Source organism: Crocuta crocuta, unplaced genomic scaffold (genome assembly GCF_008692635.1).
Source record: "Crocuta crocuta isolate KB4526 unplaced genomic scaffold, BGI_CrCroc_1.0 scaffold72, whole genome shotgun sequence".
NCBI lineage: Eukaryota > Metazoa > Chordata > Mammalia > Carnivora > Hyaenidae > Crocuta > Crocuta crocuta.
In genome coordinates, this window is record NW_027529427.1 from 2,060,373 (window position 1) to 2,078,271 (window position 17,899).

General features: G+C 49.9%; 2 protein-coding genes and 1 long non-coding RNA gene across 5 annotated transcripts in view; 2 read left to right on the forward strand and 1 right to left on the reverse strand.

Moving 5' to 3' along the window:
- C1RL (complement C1r subcomponent like) overlaps positions 1–2,361 on the forward strand; it is a 13,277-nt gene extending 10,916 nt beyond the window's left edge. For all 3 annotated transcript variants that reach the window (XM_077759072.1, XM_077759070.1, XM_077759071.1), the window contains one exon: positions 853–2,361. In XM_077759072.1, coding sequence (XP_077615198.1) covers positions 853–1,625 — 773 coding nt within the window. In that variant the 3' untranslated portion in view covers positions 1,626–2,361. The remainder of the gene's footprint in view (positions 1–852) is intronic.
- LOC144227462 (uncharacterized) overlaps positions 1–3,997 on the reverse strand; it is a 6,281-nt gene extending 2,284 nt beyond the window's left edge. Inside the window, exons 1-2 of the long non-coding RNA XR_013333933.1 lie at positions 3,662–3,997; positions 947–1,039 (exon numbers count right to left, since the gene is read on the reverse strand). This is a non-coding gene — a long non-coding RNA (uncharacterized LOC144227462). The remainder of the gene's footprint in view (positions 1–946; positions 1,040–3,661) is intronic.
- Positions 3,998–5,745: 1,748 nt separating this feature from the next.
- C1R (complement C1r) lies at positions 5,746–15,134 on the forward strand. Its single transcript, XM_077759073.1, has 11 exons — positions 5,746–5,892; positions 6,600–6,828; positions 8,353–8,545; positions 8,867–9,013; positions 9,101–9,297; positions 9,586–9,733; positions 9,843–9,964; positions 11,668–11,746; positions 12,126–12,281; positions 13,858–13,932; positions 14,250–15,134. Coding segments are annotated over exons 1-11 (2,121 nt in total). The 5' UTR covers positions 5,746–5,890; the 3' UTR covers positions 15,023–15,134.
- Positions 15,135–17,899: the final 2,765 nt, after the last annotated feature.

A 17,899-nucleotide genomic window follows, 5' to 3' on the forward strand; every position in this document is an offset into this window, starting at 1 on the left:
GGGCCCAGAAAAGAAAGGAGAGTTTGGACAAACTCTGCTTGCTGCATGATTTGGCTCAGGCTGGCTCCATCAAGAGTCTAAAGAAGTGGCTTTAAAATGGCTAAGGTAGGGGGAACCTGGGTGGCTCAGTCGGTTAAGTGTCCAACTTGGGCTCAGGTCATGATCTCATGGCTGGCGAGTTCAAGCCCCATGTCAGGCTCTGTGCTGACCATTTGGAGCCTGGAGACTGTTTCCCATTCTATGTCTTCCTTTCTCTCTGCCCCTCCCCCACTTGCACTCTGTCTCCCAAAAAGACTAATAAAACACACACAAAAGAAAAAAATTTTAATAGAAAATAAAAATAAATAAATAAATAAATGAATAAAATGGCTGAGGAATGGCTGAAACAGGTGAAGGGGGTCAAGAGCACATTTACCGTGATGCGCACACCTACCGTGACGCGCACACTGACCGTCATGCGTGTAGACTTGTTGGATCACTATAATGTACACATGAAACTAATCACACTGGAATTAAAACTTTTAATCCCATTATTAAGGTAGAATAAATAAGAGTGATTTTATTTTAGAGAAAGACAATAGAGGAGAGGGGCAGAGGGGAGAGAGAATCCTAAGCAGGCCCCACACTGAGCGTGGAGCCCGACCCGGGGCTCAATCCCGGTGACTCTGGGATCATGACCTGAGCCCAAATCAAGAGTGAGAGGCTCGGCCAACGGAGCCACCCAGGCGCCCCAAGGGTGATTTTGTTTTAAATGTCTGTGGAGACAGGAGAGAGCACTTCACAGAAGCAGGCCTTTAACAAAGGCATCTGGAAGCAGCGGCTAATGTCACCTGTGCCCCTCTTCCCTCCCAGTCTGTGGCCGGCCGCTCACGCCCATCGCCCAGAACCAGGAGGCCCTCGGTTCCTCCAAAGCCAAGCCGGGCAACTTCCCCTGGCAAGCGCTCACCAGCATCCACGGCCGCGGAGGGGGGGCCCTGCTGGGCGACAGGTGGATCCTCACGGCCGCCCACACCGTCTATCCCAAGGACGCCGTCTTGCCCTGGAAGAAGCGGAGCGTGCGTGTGTTCCTGGGCCACACAAGCATAGACGAGATGCTGAGGCTGGGAAGCCACCCTGTGCGCCGCGTGGTCGTGCACCCCGACTACCGCCAGAATGAGCCCCACAACTTTGATGGGGACATCGCTCTCCTGGAGCTCCACCACCGCGTCCCCCTCGGCCCCAACCTCCGCCCCGTCTGTCTGCCCGACAACGAGTCCCTCTACAGCAGCGGCGTGTTGGGCTACGTCAGTGGGTTCGGCGTGGACAGGGGCTGGTTGACCACCGAGCTGAAGTACTCCCGGCTGCCCATCGCCCCGAGGGCGGCCTGCCAGGCCTGGCTGCGAGAGCAGCAGAGGTCCGAGGTGTTTTCTGACAACATGTTCTGTGCTGGGGACAGGGCGAGGCAGCAGGGTGTCTGCCAGGGGGACAGTGGCGGTGCCTACGTGGTATGGGATGAGCGTGCCCATCACTGGGTGGCCACGGGCATCGTATCCTGGGGCGTCGGGTGTGGCGAGGGTTATGGCTTCTACACCAAAGTGCTCAACTACCTGGACTGGATCAAGGGAGTGATGGGGGGAAAGGACTGACCCTAGGGGCGCCTGAGCAGTGACGCTCAACTATGGAGGCCCCCCAAAAAAGCAGAAGGTTAGGAGCTCAGACTGGGCTCAGGGTTGGAGATGGGGGCAGGGAATCCCTATTCAAGGATCGCTGCCCTATCCCTCATGTGAAAGAACTCTTCCTTCCACCAGCGCCCCCCTCCTCCTCTTCTACCTTTTTTCTAGTTGGCCAGTTTGTGCTCCCCCCAGGGAAGTGCTGTACATCTCAGCCAGTTGCCCTTAAACTTCATCTTCTGGGTGCCTGGGTGGCTCAGTCATTAAGTATTTGACTTAGGCTTTGGTCATGATCTCACAATTCATGAGTTCGAGTCCCACATTGGTTGAGCTTGAGCCCCACTTTCTCCCTCCCTCTCTTTCTCTCTCTTTCTCTCTGTCTGCCCCTCCCGGGATTCTCTCTCTTTCTCTCTCTGCCCCCTCACGCACTTGAGCCCTCTCTCTCCCTCTCAAAAAATAAAATAGGGGCACCTTGGTGGCTCAGCGGGTTAAGCGTCCAACTTTGGCTCAGGGCATGACCTCATTGTTCATGAGTTCAAGCCCTGCATCGGGTTCTGTGCTGACAGCTCAGAGCCTGGAGCCTGCTTCAGATTCTGTATCTCCCTCTCTCTGCCCCTCACCTGCTCTCTCTCTCTCTCTCTCTCTCAAAAATAAATAAGAGCATTAAAATTTTTTTTTCAATAAATACATAATAAACTTCATCTTCTGCTGACATGGCTTCTTCTGTCCTCTCCTGGGATACTGTCACCTTCTCATCCCCCTGTTCGAGTGGAATATGAGGAATGTGGTCTTAATTGCTTTCATTTCTGAAACGTTCTAAAGCCCCTTTCACTGCCCTTCCCACATTCAAAGTATCGGCTTCATCCCTCACCCTATATCCTAGCTGCAATCATCGTAGTGAAGAGTTCGTTTTATTTGACATCTTCTGCACACTAGGTGCTTCCCATCGGCTCCTCACACCAAGTTTGCAACGGATGTGTTATGATCCACATTTCACAAATGAGGAAACTGAAGCCCAGGGAGAGAAAGTGGCCTGCCCCAAACCCACAGCTCCTAGGGGACAGGAAAGGTCATGTGCTTTCTGGAACACCATACCCCTTGAGTGTCCTCAAGACTCCCACACTTCCCCTTCCCAATCCCCACATCCCTTACAGGCCCCCCTGGGAATTCCTGCTTTGGGGGAGATGACATCACTCGGCTCACACTCTCCTGCAGGCACCAAGCTGAGCCCAGCACCAGGCTGGATGTTTCTGCAGACACCCTCCAGTTCCGTGGGCCCCCCCTGGTCTGGGGTCTTTAATTTGTAGTAAGGACTCACGGTGATTTACAGTGAAAGACACAAGTAAAATACAGTTGTTCAGACGGAAATAGGAAATTAATGCCATTAAACAGAAGAGAGCAAATTTGCTAACATTGAAGGTCAAGTTAGCTATAAGGTTAAAGGTTAAATTGATCTTTGAAAAACAGCAGGATTCAAAGTTGTACATACATGTGCTTGCTTTGATTTTTTTAAACCTATGGTATAAAAGACTAGTGACAATAGCCTAAAATTAAAAAAAAAAAAAAAACCAAAAATACGAACAGAAGTTGTGGTAGGTGGTATTATTTGGGCTGTTTGGTTTTCCCCCGTTCTTTTGTGTTTGCTAAACTTTGCTAAATTTTATTTAATGAGCATATCTTAGTTTTATTTTGCTTATTTTTATTATTGACAAAATGAGGGGCACCTGGATGGCTCAGGCAGTTGAGCATCCAACTTCGGCTCAGGTCATGATCTCACAGTTCATGAGTTTGAGCCCCGCGTCGGGCCTGCCACTGTCAGTACAGAACCTCCCCCAGCTCCTCTGTCCCCTACCCTGTCTCTCCCCCACCCACGCTCTCTCTCTCAAAAATAAGAAAAAAAAATTTTAAGATTAAAAAACTGATGTTTCTCCCTGCCAAAGCAAAAATTATATACTTATATCTATATAGATCTGTCTATCTAGATACAGATATATCCATAGAAGGAAACTTACCATAACTTTAAGAGAGAAACTTCTTCCCCCAGATTCAAATCCTAAGAGGAATGAAAAATAAAATAGACAATGTCTTCAATACCAGTTTTTAAGCCAGTGCAGAAGCAGTCTTCTTACAGCTGTTTCTTTCTACCCTTGGTGTAAGTCAAGGGTATACGACAAATGCGCAAGGAAAGTTTCCTTTCAGTGGCCGGGCAGCGGGGAGGGGAGGCAGGGGCTGAATGATGAGGCCCAGGTTTGTCGTATTCCAGGCCTGTCGTATGTATCAGGACAGAGCTCAGAGTCCCCGGGATGGATGGGAGAGCTTCAGCCAGGACCTGTCCTCTTCCATCACTGCTCCTTAACCTGTAACCTCTGCCTGCACTGTGAACACAACACAACACAACACAACGCACATGCACATACACTGTCAGAATGCTAATGTGCAATTTGCTCAACAAGATTCCTCGTCNCGTAACCTCTGCCTGCACTGTGAACACAACACAACACAACACAACACAACGCACATGCACATACACTGTCAGAATGCTAATGTGCAATTTGCTCAACAAGATTCCTCGTCTTTCTTGTCTCCTGATCTGGTCCTTATCCTTCTCCTCTATTTCTTACCTTTGCTAACCTGACAAGGCCACGGTCATGTCCGGCATTGAGTTGTGGATCAGCCCCGCCCGCCGTCAGGTTCATTCCACAGCCCTGATGCATGGACCTGCCGGAGGAACCCTCCACACCTTGGTTGACCTTGCATCTTCCCGGTGCCTTCTCTCTAACTACATTCGGTGAGGACTTGGTCCCTGCCTAATGGGACACGGCTCCATCTCTGTGAGTCCTTGCTATCCATCACCTGGGCAAGTGCCCAGCACATGAAACAGGTAGTCCGTACGTGGATGAATGAGTGGGTAGGTGGGTGGAGGGATGGGGGGATTAATCTCACTGGAGAAACAAGCAGGGTAGACTACAAAGGCCTGAGGACTCAGAAGTCTGCTCGCCCATGCCTCCCTATAGCATGTGGTGCCACGGGGTATCTGACCGTGCAGCATTGAGAGAGAGAGGCTTCCACAGAGGGCAGACTTTTAGGAGACTGTGCCCTGGAGCACAGGAAGACAAGAGCCCCGTTGCCTCCCGGGGGCCTGGCTTTCTCTCAGAAAAGACCAAGTCATTGCTGGTCCACAGTCACACTGCTTAGCCCTAGGCAGCCATGATTCTCAGGGGCTCGGACACGACCAGATGCCCAGGAGAAGAGAGGTCTGTACCCCTGCCCAGCTTCCCTTGCCTCTCTACAAGCCAACTTCACTAGCAGGCCTGAGCTCATTGAAGCAGGAAGAAGCGTCTTAAAACAGCCCTTAATGGGGCGCCTGGGTGCCTCAGTCGGTTAAGCGTCTGACTTCGGCTCAGGTCACGATCTCACAGTTCGGGCTCTGTGCTGACAGCTAGCTCAGAACCTGGAGCCTGTCTTCGGATTCTTTATCTCTCTCTCTCTCTCTCTCTCTCTCTGACCCTCCCCTGCTCATGCTGTCTCTCTCTGACTCTCAAAAATGAATAAAAAAAAATAAAGAAAAAACCCAGCCCCTAGTACCTCTGTAGGGTCACCCTGACACATCCTGTTCCGTGTTTACGTGCCATTCAGGGATGAGGTAGGCAGGGGCCCCAATGCAACCAAACTCCATTCTCTTCTGTCCCCTCCTGCAATGCCCTCTTCCACCTCATTGTTCTGGACATTAAAACCCTGACCATTCCTGGACCAGGCCTGTTGGGTGACCAAGGGCAAGACGAACCGGATTAATGGAACAGGCCGATGCAGGGAAGAGTCCCCCTCACGATGTCCACTGCCTTTGCTGTAGGAACTTGTAAAGGCAACAGCAGTCCCTGAAGAAAGGGAACATTCAGACCAGATTTAGAAACCGAGAAGTCTGGGCTTCCAAACCAAAGGCTGTCCTCCGCTGGAGAAGCCCAGGCTCATCTCCCTAGCCCTTCCCCACGTGGGCCAGCAGGTGGCACCACCATCAGGGATTTCAAAACCAAAACTACACTAAACTGGAAACAGATTTTTTTTTCATTTTGTTTATGCAAATAGTTCATTCGCTACAACATTTCTCCGGGAATGGTTCCCCCCCTTCCCCTCCACCCTCATTCCCTCCCCCTTCTATCCTCTGCATGACCGCTGTCTCCCTCGACACAGAGTGGATGAAGACGCTGTCAGGAGAGTCGAGATCCAAAAACAGGCCTTGAGAAATGTGAGTAAGGCTTGATGGGGACCCAGGGAGGGAGGGAGGGAGGGAGAGGCCAGAAGAGAGAATCCGGGGCAAACCTGCTCCCAGATTTATTCAGGGAGACAGGAACACCCTTCCCCTCCCCATATACCTTACCTGTTGCGGTACACATACGCATGCACACACAAACACATACGCTCCATCCCTCCTCCTGAGGACAAAAGGAGACCTTAGACACATGAGGTGATGGCCACATTCCCTTCTTCCCCCTAGCTCATAGCAGGGGAGCAGCAAGATAGGGAGACCCGCTCTGTCCAGGAGGGGTACGCTCTGTGTGCAACTCCATATTCTCTAGGCCGTTTCTCCCAGAGGCCTTTGCTGGCCCTTGGGAGCCCTATTAAAGAACCATGACTGGAAACCCTCACCCTCAATTAACTGGTCCCAGGCCAGTCTTATTCCAGGAAGGGGAGGAAAGTGTGGCGGGAGGGCAGGGAGTATGATGAACCTTTGGACTGGACACTGCCTGGGGGAGGAATACCCAATGCGGCAGCTCAGAGACCAGCCTCTGCTCTTCACCCACCCCCACCAAGAACGTCTCTGTGAGGTCTAGAATGGCCAGAGCGGAAAATACCGAGCGGTACGACCATCCCAACCTCCACCCCAGTCACTGTCGAAATGGCAAGGGTGCTGCACCCCTCCAGCCCTACAGACACCCACTTTCTTTTCGGCAGGTGGCTCTTATACCTCCTGGTACCGATCCTGTTCTGCAGGGTGGGAGGCTCCATCCACATTTCTCAGAAGCTCTTTGGGGAGGTGACTTCTCCTCTGTACCCCAAGCCTTACCCCAACAACTTTGAGACAACCACTGTGATCACAGTGCCCACAGGATTCAGGGTGAAGCTCGTCTTCTGGCAGTTTGACCTGGAGCCTTCTGAAGGCTGTTTCTATGACTATGTCAAGGTAGGGGATCTGGTTTGGGTAGGGCAGAGGGAGAGCTGGGTGTCTCTGGATACTGAGGACTTATGCTCTAACCACCCTGGATAGCATTCCCCAACTGTGGACAGAGCCCCAGCCCTGCAAGAGCTGATGGCCAAGTGGAGTTCTGAGAGTCAGGGGACACCCTGGAAGGGGGGTTTGCTGGATTTAGAAGCCTTCGGTAAGCATTGAAGGGAGAAACACGGAGGAGGGAAGGTACAGGTCCCACCTCCAGGAAATTTACGTCCACAGAAGTCAGAAAAACCAGCCGCATCTGCTGACTTGCTGGGAGTCCTTGGAAAACAACTGTGCCTCAGTTTCCCTATTTCCATGTAGAATATCACCATGGCTGCCTGCCTAAACAGGAACATGGGGAAGAAAAATGTGTGTGGTGGTAGCTCAAGTATAGCCCTCAGCAAAGTCAATGGGCTCAGCCTCCTCACCTCTGAAACAACCAAGAGGACCTCATATCCAATAAAAATGAGATTCGAGGTTCAGGATCCAAGTAGAGCTTATACCCGTCTGATAAATAGCATTGCCAGGAGACCCTCTGGAGGCTGTGAGAGAATGACTGGAAAATGATACATCTTCCTAGCCCAGAGGACTTGAGAAGTTTGCAGGGTTTGGGGGAGGGATCTCCACGGTAGGGATAGAGAGGAATGGGGTGAGGGTAGGACATCTTCCACTTTTGAGGAGTTAAGGAACCTGTGAAGAAAGAGATAAGGTGGGGGGCACCTGGGTGGCTCAGTTGGTTAAGCATCTGCCTCTTGATTTCAGCTGAGTCATGATCTCATGGGTTCGTGAGATTAAGCCCTGAGTCAAGCTCTGCACTGACAGCATGGAACCTGCTTGGAATTTTCTCTCCCTCTCTCTGCCCCTCCCCAACTCATGTGCGCTCTCTCTCTCTTACTCCCTCTCTCTCTCTCCCTCTGTCTCTCTCTCTCTCTCTCTCAAAATAAATAGACTTAAACAATGTTTTTAAATGGAAAGAGATAAGGGTGATGCTTGCCAATATGAAGGCTGGAGGGGCTCACTCTCAGCTGAGTCTATTAAGAGGCATGACTGGATGTGAATGGTTTGCATAAGGTGAAGTGGGATAACTAGAGAGAAAATAAAGCAGACCTGTCGGGCTCTAGGAATGAAGGAATGCTGAAGGCTTGGGTAGAGACAACCTGGATTTCAGTGGAAGACGAGCATGTAGGTGGTGGAAATGAAGAAAGGCCCGAAACGTGCTGGGGGACATAGAACAAGGAAGGGATGATGTACCAGGCACAGGGGAGCATGCAAGGAGTTACCCACAGGGAGACTCAGATGCACCAGGAAAGTCCCTCCCAGGGCGGGGGGAAGTTACAACAGCCAGAGCCCGGCAGGTAGAAACCAGGTGCAGGCTCTTCCAGCAGTAGAGCACCACTCACTCTTTGGGACGAAAGGAGGACCTTCACCGACCTTCCTCCTGGGACGTGTCTCCTCAACAGCTCTTCTTCCCACCCCTTGTCCTTCCTCCACCAGATCTCTGCTGACAAGAAAACTCTGGGGAGGTTCTGTGGGCAACTAGGTTCTCCACTGGGCAACCCCCCAGAAGCGAAGGAATTTATGTCTGAAGGGAACAAGATGCTGCTGACGTTCCACACGGACTTCTCCAATGAGGAGAACGGCACCATTATGTTCTACAGGGGCTTCCTGGCCTACTACCAAGCTGTGGGTGAGTGGTCCCTGGGAGCCTTTTTCTCTGGCCTGTGCCATATGGAATAGGGACCAGAAAAGGGGAATCTTGAATCCAAAGGAGAAGGAAGCCTATCCTTCCTTATTTTTCCCCTCAAGAGAGCTTTGTCCATTGGAGGCCTGCCAACCTGGGTTCTGTCACCATCGGGCAGTTTCTAGAAAGCATGAGAGAGGCCTGAAGGTCCAGGTGGCCGGGAGATGACTTTGTCTTTAGGCCTCTGGTAAGCGATCTCTCTGGGAGCAGAGCCATTACAGAAGTCCCCGGCAGGGATTTAACCCTTCCTTCTGGAATCTCTTCCAGACCTCGATGAATGTGCTTCCCAGCGCAACTCAGTGGAGGAGAATCTCCAGCCCCAGTGTCAGCACCTGTGTCATAACTACCCTGGTGGCTACTTCTGTTCCTGCCGTCCGGGCTACGAGCTTCAGAAGGATGGGCATTCCTGCCAGGGTGAGGTTGGAGCCCTGTGGGAGGGAGGCAGGGACTGAGCAAGGGCTTGCTGTCCCCGGTGACACCTGCCCGGCTCTGCTCTCACAGCTGAGTGCAGCAGTGAGCTGTACATAGAGCCATCGGGCTACATCTCTAGCCTGGAGTACCCCAAGCCCTACCCCCCTGACCTGCGCTGCAACTATAGCATCCGGGTGGAGCGCGGCCTCACCCTCCATATCAAGTTCCTGGAGCCTTTCGAAATCGATGACCACCAGCAAGTACACTGCCCCTATGATCAGCTACAGGTACAGCCATCCTACTCCCTGAGAGACCCCCATCCTCTCCTTCCCCTCTCCACCTGGCATCCCTCATCCCCACTTCCCACTAGATCCTCCAGCCAACTGGGACAGGAATAACCAACATCACACATGGGCTAGGCAAGTTCCCACACAACTGGATGTGGGTCCTGGGGAATCCCTTTTCCCATCCAGCTGAAAACAAACACAGAAAGTAGGCTTCCCACCACACCACCATCCTGGCTCAGTGGGAAAATGTCTGAATTAGAGAGATGGCCCTCACCTCTTCCCCACCAGATCTATGCCAGTGGACGGAACATCGGTGAGTTCTGTGGGAAGCAAAGACCCGCTGACTTTGACAGCAGCAGCAATGCGGTGGATCTGCTGTTCTTCACGGATGAGTCGGGGGACAGCCGAGGCTGGAAGCTGCATTATACCACTGAAAGTAAAGTTTCCTGGGGACCCCTCTCATTAGCCAGAAACGGGGCAGAATCAGATGGTAGAAAGAAGGACAGTAGCTCTGAAATAAACATGTCCTCTGGTCTCCTCAACAGTCATCAAGTGCCCCCAGCCCAAGACCCTAGACAAGTTCACTATCATCCAGGACCTACAGCCTCAATACCAGTTTCGTGACTACTTCATTGTCACCTGCAAACAAGGCTACCAGCTTGTGGAGGTAAGAGCCCAAGGCAGAGGGAAGAGAGCTGGCCCAGCCTTCCAGGGGCAATTCAGATGGGTAGCCCAGTCCCACATGAGATTTAGGCTCAGCCCCAATTAGACACACAGATGTTTGAGCTGGAAGCGTCACCTGGTCTACCAACTCTCAAACATGACTACACATTGGAAACACTTGGAATTTTACAGATACTGATGTCTGGGTCCCCTGTAAGAGATTGATTCCACTGGCCTGGAGATTGATGCCTCTGCCTGGCTCCTAGGGCATCAGGATTACTTGAAGCTAATATGCAGCCAAGTTTTTGAACTACTGACTTAGTGCAATAACTGTAGAATTAGGAACTGAAAAGGCAGGGTGGAGTACAACGAGTGACTCGCTCAACATCCCAGATTTTGTACAGCAGGGACTCCAGCCAAATCTCCTGCCTCTTGCCCCAGGACTTTGTAATGCACGTTCTCAGCCTGGGCCCACCACCCTGTCCTCAGCTTTGCAGGCTCAGTAAAGAACATGGTTTTATCAGGTAATCTTACAAAAGCTGGTAAACTAAAATGCTATTTTGAAAGACATGAAAGTGGAGTGACCCCTGGGCAGGGACACAGGACTGGACATCCCATCTTCGTTCAACAGATCCACTTGGAAGAGCTAATCAGAATCAGAGAGAAGACCTTCGGTATGTCCTTAAGCAGTAGTTAATTCATTCAACAAACATTTTAAATGTTTCCAGAGGGTCAGGCAGTGTTCTAGATGCAGGAGATCCGTAAAAAGAAACACACATATTCACAAGAGCCTTCACGCAGCCTATGAACATTACATCAAGCTGAGCTAGCCAGATGAGTTGCTCTTTACCCCAAGGTATCTCCAGCTACATAATGAAGACTGGATATCCAGGACCCAAAAGACTAGAGACTCACCTACTCTTTGCTCACATTTGCAACCCTCCCTTCCTTATGCTGCCACTACCCTTACCTTGGCATTTGTCATTCACATCACAGAAGTTAAAGCAAGTCACACAGTTTGTCTCTCATTATTTGCATTTCACTCAAACATCCTTGTTCTCATATACACTCTCTTGCAGTCTTTTCCAGGGCTAACTCTCTGGGATGGTTGTTGGCCTTAATAAAACTCACCCGTGTTGTCCAGTTACTTTTCATCCAGAGGGTGCCATTTTCTTGCTTTGTCCCTGCTATCTACTCAACTACAATAGCACTTAGCACACATCAGTATCTCAAGCACCCCGGAAAGTGGCTGGGCCCTTGCCCTTCAGAAAACTGTGGTCTAGGAGAAATGAAGTGATGCAGGCCTAGACCAGCAAGTATTCCAAAAGAAGACAAATATGGTTCTGTATCGGGGCACCGTGTTTTGCTTCAATGCAGAAAACACACAACCAGGCTTATTCTGTTTTTAATTTCAAATTGTGGGGTTCAACTGGACCTTAGTGGAAACAGACAAGGGTCTAGAGAGAGGATGATTCCGCCTGACGATGAGCCCTTGCTCTGACTTTCTGCTGTGTGACTCAGTGCTCCCATCTGTAGCCCTGGTCTGAGAAGAACAAAGGAGCCACACCCTCAGGGGTGCTGAGGTCTGAGAGCTTGAGAGATGTTCTTGCATTCCCTGCTGCTCTGGTGTGGGAGAGGCAGGAAAGGAACCGCAGTGCCTTCTGGTACTAATGACGCCTATACCTCTGTCTACCTCCTCTCACACAGGGAGACCAGGTGCTGCACTCCTTCACAGCTGTCTGTCAGGATGATGGCACCTGGCATCGTGCCATGCCCAGATGCAAGAGTAAGTCACAACTCAGGAGCATCTGACCCTGCTCCCGCCCCTCCCCTCCCCCCACTCCAGCCATGGGTACCTGGGATGTAAAAGAAAGGAGCTGGACTAAGCCTCTCCCCAAAAGACTGTCCCCCTCAGTTGTCCTTTGAAGCCTTTGGCCCGTGTCAGAAACCAGTCGGCCCTCATCTCAGCTGTATTGAAGGGCTGAGATTCTGGGCTCTACCCAAAATTGAATTTCACTCCATCTAGTTCCAGTCCATCATGAGTGCTCCCCACTGACTGTATTTCCCTAAGGTTCCAGCTTGTTCCGTGGGCAGACAACTCATTTTCTCCCCACTTAAGTTCCAGTACATTCTCAGCTCTCATACGGCCCTCTGTTCTCTCCAAGTCAAGGACTGTGGACAGCCCCGAAGCCTGACTAATGGGGACTTCAATTACACCACCACAAAGGGGGTGAACACCTACCAGGCCCGTATACAGTACTACTGCCGGGAGCCATACTACAAGATGCAGACCAGAGGTGACATCAGCGAAACCGAGAGAGGTAGGGAGCCATGCAAATGGCGGCCTTCTCCCTTCCATCTTCTCAGCACACCTTCTGAGATTTCTTCCAACATAACCCCTAGGGAATATATGTATATTAAGGTATCTTCCCCAGACACAGGCTTCAGGGGCCTAAAGTCCAGTGCCAAGAGGCATCTAGTAGGGTTGAATAAGGAGGCACCTGAGCTGATACAAAGAAAATCTTAAATCTCACCAATAGGCAGCTCCTTTTCACCATGACCATTCCCATTCCCATCCCCACAAGCAGCAGCAGCATCCCGATCTCCATCACCATCATTTCCACCACCTCCATCATCACCACCACCACCACCACCTACAACTATATCAGTGGGACTTTCCCCAGCATTCTCCCCACATAAGCCCCTCAGGCTACTATGTTGTGACCTTTTTTGCATTTAGATTTACTAAATGACTCTCAAACTCATCTTCAAAACTTTTCTTTAAAATAAACCAGGGGTGCCTGGATAGCTCAGTCAATTAAGCATCCGACTTCGGCTCAGGTCATGATCTTCCAGTTTGTGAGTTCGAGCCCCATGTCAGGCTCTGTGCTGACAACTCGAACTTGGAGCCTGGAGCCTGCTTGGATTCTGTGTCTCCCTCTCTCTCTGCCCTTCCCCTGCTCATGCTCTCATGCTACATCTCTCTCTCTCTCTATCTCTCTCTCTCTCTCTTAAAAATGAGTAACCATGAAAATAAATAAATAGTAAAATTAAAATAAAATAATAAAATAAAATAAATCACACCCTAAGAGCACCTGGGTGGCTCAGTCACTTAAGCATCTGACTCTTGATTTCGGCTCAGGTCATGATCTCACAGTTTGTGAGTTCAAGTCCCACATTGGGCTCTGCACTGTTGGCACGGAGCCTGCTAGGGATTCTCTCTCCCCCTCTCCTCTCTCTCTGTTCCTCCCTCACTCATTCTCTCTTTTTCTCTCAAAATAAATAATTTTTTTAAATAAAATAAATCACATGCTTTGTAGGTTAGGAACATCCAAAAAGGAAAAAAAATCTTATATTGAAATTATATAGTAGTATTAAACAGCTGAGCTTTGAAGTCAGACGATGCTTCGTTTGCATCTTGGTTCTGAAACTTAGAAATTATGTGACCTTGTGCAAATTATTTAAGCTCAGTTCCCTTGTCCAAAACATGAGGATAATAATGCCGAGAAAGTGCTTAGCAACAGGCATGGTGCTATCAGCAATCAGAAAATGTAGCCCCCGTTACTATCTACAAACCCACTTCCAAGAGGCAATCACTGATAAGATGTTCATGTGTCCCTTCCGGTTTTTATGTCTGCTTTCACACATAGGGGTCACACCAAACATAGAGTTAACGTTCTGATTTTTTTCACTGAACGTGAAAACAAAAAATATACGTAGGGAGCCTCTGGACACTTGTGAGATTCCCTCCTTACTTGTTTGAACCTTGCCTTTGATCCTTGTCCATGTTGGTTCCCGATCTCCCCTCTCCCCATCCGGCACACACCCTGTGCTAGCACTGGCCTCAGGGACCTGCTTCACCTGCCCCCCTANCCCACAGCCCCCTCTTTCCGCTAGGGGCCTATACCTGCACGGCCGAGGGCATTTGGAAGAACGAAAAGGAAGGACAGAAGATTCCTCGGTGTTTGCCAGGTGAGTGGACGCCCTCGGGGGCCACGCCTGTGCCTTGAGCAGCCCTGCGGGGCCTCAGGAAGAGCCTGCACAGAGCTTGGCGACTAAGTGAATGCAGAGACACTCCAGCTTGAGGTCAAAACTAGACAAGAGGGGGACAGGGGGAAAGGGAAGGGAACGGCCCGGGAGGAAGGGACAGAGGAACCCAGAGAACTGTACTGGGTCCTGACATTCCCGCTCTTTCACTGAGCAGATGGGGAATCTGGGAGTANGCGGGGAGGGGGGGAGGGACGGGCCTGGGCCGCCTTGAACTTGCCTTCCCTGTCTCTCGGCTCCAGTGTGTGGGAAGCCCGTCAACCCCGTGGAACAGAAGCAGCGCATCATCGGCGGGCAGAAGGCCAAGCTGGGCAACTTCCCCTGGCAGGCCTACACCAACATCTATGGGCCCGGGGGCGGGGCCCTGCTGGGCGACCGCTGGATCCTCACGGCCGCGCACACCCTCTACCCCAAGGACTACAACGGGGAGCAGAACGCCACCCGGGATGTGTTCTTGGGCCACGTGAGCGTGGAGGAGATCACCAAACTCGCGAACCACCCGGTGCGCAGGGTCAGCATCCACCCGGACTACCGCCAGGACGAGTCTAACAACTTCGAGGCGGACATCGCTCTCTTGGAGCTGGAAAACAGCGTCACCCTGGGCCCCAACCTCCTCCCCATCTGCCTCCCGGACAACGAGACCTTCTATGACAGGGGCCTCATGGGCTACGTCAGTGGCTTTGGGATAATGGAGGAGCGGCTCTCTTACGACCTCAAGTTCATCCGTCTGCCCGTAGGGAGGCGAGAGGCGTGCGAGAACTGGCTTCGGAAAAAAAATAGGAACGACGTGTTTTCTCCGAACATGTTCTGTGCCGGGGACCCGTCTCTAAAGCAGGATGCCTGCCAGGGCGACAGCGGGGGCGTCTTTGCGGTGAAGGACGAGGACAACGACCGCTGGGTGGCCACGGGCATCGTATCCTGGGGCATCGGCTGCGGCAGGGGCTATGGCTTCTACACCAAATTACTCAACTATGTGGACTGGATCAAGAAGGAGATGGAGGAGGGGGAGGGCTGAGGCCACAATTCACTTGGTCAAAATCCAGAGAGCAGTGCGTTCAAAAATAAAAATGATCTGACCCCTTATTGATAACCACTAAGAATCCATATTAAAATCACTGATGCAGAAAGCCACTGTGTGAAGTAAATGCTCTTTTCTATAATCCCCTCCCTGTTCTTCCCTCGAAACAACCCAGCGGTCCCCTTTATGTCCCTCCAAGGATTGAAGAAGATGTATTCCACAGTCTCTAGTTATCAGTGTCCTCTTCCGTTTTTAATACCATTGGGCAATTGAAACTCTTTCCAAATAAAATTTTACAAGAAATGCCAGTGTGCAGAATGAGTTGAAAGATTTAATAAGCTCGTGTTTAAAATACTTACTTAGAGGCACCTGGGTGGCTCAATCGGTTAAGTGACCGACTTCAGCTCAGGTCATGATCTTGCAATCTGTGAGTTCGAGCCCCACGTCAGGCACTGTGCTGCCAGCTCAGAGCCTGGCACCTGCTTTGGATTCTGTGTCTCCTTCTCGCCCTCTGCCCCTTCCCCGCTCATGCTCTGTCTGTCTCTCAAAAATAAAGAAACATTTAAAAAATTTTTAATAAAAATAAAATACTTAAGAAGGCAATGAGAATCAAAAATATTTATGCACACGTTTACAACTAAGGTTGTAGATAACAATTTATTTCTAATTTTGTTTTGATTATATACTAAGAAGAAAAGCCTGACTTCCTCACACTTGTAGTTGCTTGTTTTAAAAGCTCACTTTCCAGGGCGCCTGGGTGGCGCCATCAGTTGAATGTCAGATTCTTAATTTCAGCTGAGGCCATGATCCCAGGATTGTGGGATTGAGCCCCATCTCAAGCCCTGAATCAGGCTCCGTATGGAAGTGGAGCTTGGAACTTGCTTAGGCTTCTCTCCCTCTCTCCTTCTGACCCTCTCCCTTCCTCAGGTGCTTTTTTTCATTCTCTCTCTCAAATAAAAAAAATAAAAATTAACAAATAATAAAATAAACATTCTTTAAAAAGTAAATTAAAAAATAAGTTAATAAAAGCCCACTTTATGATTTCTAAATATATTTTTTAATTTATTTATTTTTAATTTTTTTAATGTTTATTTATTTTGAGAGAGGGAGAGAGAGACAGCGCATAAGCAGGAGAGGAGCAGAGAGGGAGGGAGACACAGAATCTGAAGCAGGATCCAGGCTCTGAGCTGTCAGCCCAGAGCCTGACACAGGTTCAAACCCAGAGACCATGAGACCATGACCTGAGCTGAAGTTGGACACTTCACCGAGTGAGCCACCCAGGTGCCTCTGCTTGTTTTTTTAAAGATTTTACTTTTACGTAATCTCTGCACACGACGTAGAGCTCAAATTCACAACTCTGAGATCAAGAATCACATGCTCCACTGACCAAGCCAGTCAGACACCCCTCTAAGTGTCTCTTAAGGAAGGAGTGACATGAGGGCCCCCTGGGTGGCTAAGGGTCCCACTTCAGCTCAGGTCATGACCCCCCAGTTCGTGAGTTCGAGCCCCGCATCGGGCTCTGTGCTGACAGTTCAGAGCCTGAGCCTGCTTCAGATTCTGTGTCTCCCTCTGCCTCTGCCCCTCTACTGCTCGCTCGCTCTCTCTCTTTCTCAAAAATAAATAAACACTGGGGTGCCTGGGTGGCTCAGTTGGTTAAATGTCCAGCTTTGGCTCAGGTCATGATCTCACAGCTTTTGTGCTGTGTCAGCTGTGCTGACAGCTCAGAGCCTGGAGCCTGTTTGGATTCTGTGTCTCCATCTCTCTGTCTCTGTCTCTGTCTCTGTCTCTCTCTCAAATATAGATAATCATTTAAAAAATGTTTTAAATAAGCATTAAAAAGAATTTTAAAGGAGTGTTACGAAATGTTTTTTTCCAAGTTGAAAGATTAACAATATATTTAGGGGCGCCTGGGTGGCTCAGTCGGTTGAGCCTCCAACTTCTCCTCAGGGCATGATCTCACAGGCTTGTGGCTTCCAGCCCCACGTCTGGCTCGGTGCTGACAGCTCAGAGCCTAGAGCCTGCTTCACATTCTGTGTCTGCCTCTCTCTCTGCCCCTCCCCTGCACACACTCTGTGTCTCTCAAAAATAAAATAGAAACATTAAAAACAAATTTAAAAAACAAACATTATTTTTAGATAACTTATATTACTTAAGACACATTTAAAGGTCAGAGAAGACCCTGAAACTGAACATAAGCATTGTAAGTGTTTATAATACAATATTATCGGGATGTTATTGCACAACTGACTCTTCTGGGCTTGTTTGAACAGCTTGGCATGAACTGACACACACAGGCCTGAATTTGAAAAAACCAGTGCAGAGTTAAAACCTTCCCAAGTAATGAGAAGTTTTAAGTCCAGATGAAAGTCCACGATCCCTTATCTGACACCCTCAGGGCCAACTGCCTTTCAATATTCCAGATTTCACAGATTTCAGAAATGTCACAGATGGTCTGTTATGTGACGTCCCCAGCAGAGTCTAGGGCAGCACTCTGCAACAAAAAATGGAGCTACTTCTTCTGAAAAAGCATTTGAATATTGTCAGCATATGAGCTAAGCAAAAACTTTAAATAGCCGCCCATCAGGTCAGGTTTTGCCACTAAATAATCTTGGGGCCAAACTATTTAAACACTTTCAGGTTTTAAGAGCACGTTAGAGGGGCCCTTGGGTGGCTCATTGGGTTAAGTACCTGACTTCAGCTCAGGTCATGATCTCATAGTTCATGAGTTTGAGCCCTGTGTTGGGCTCAGCTGACAGCTCAGAACCTGGTGTCTGCTTTGGATTCTGTCTCTTTCTTTCTACCCCTCCCCAGGTTGCACGCGCTCTCTCTCTCTCACACAAAAATATACATAAACATTTAAAAAATATATTTTTT

Coding starts and splice junctions, on each gene's coding strand:
- C1R (XM_077759073.1), top strand. Junction 9,014..9,100: donor GGATGGGCATTCCTGCCAGG/GTGAGGTTGGAG, acceptor CTGCTCTCACAG/CTGAGTGCAGCAGTGAGCTG. Junction 9,965..11,667: donor AAGGCTACCAGCTTGTGGAG/GTAAGAGCCCAA, acceptor CCTCTCACACAG/GGAGACCAGGTGCTGCACTC.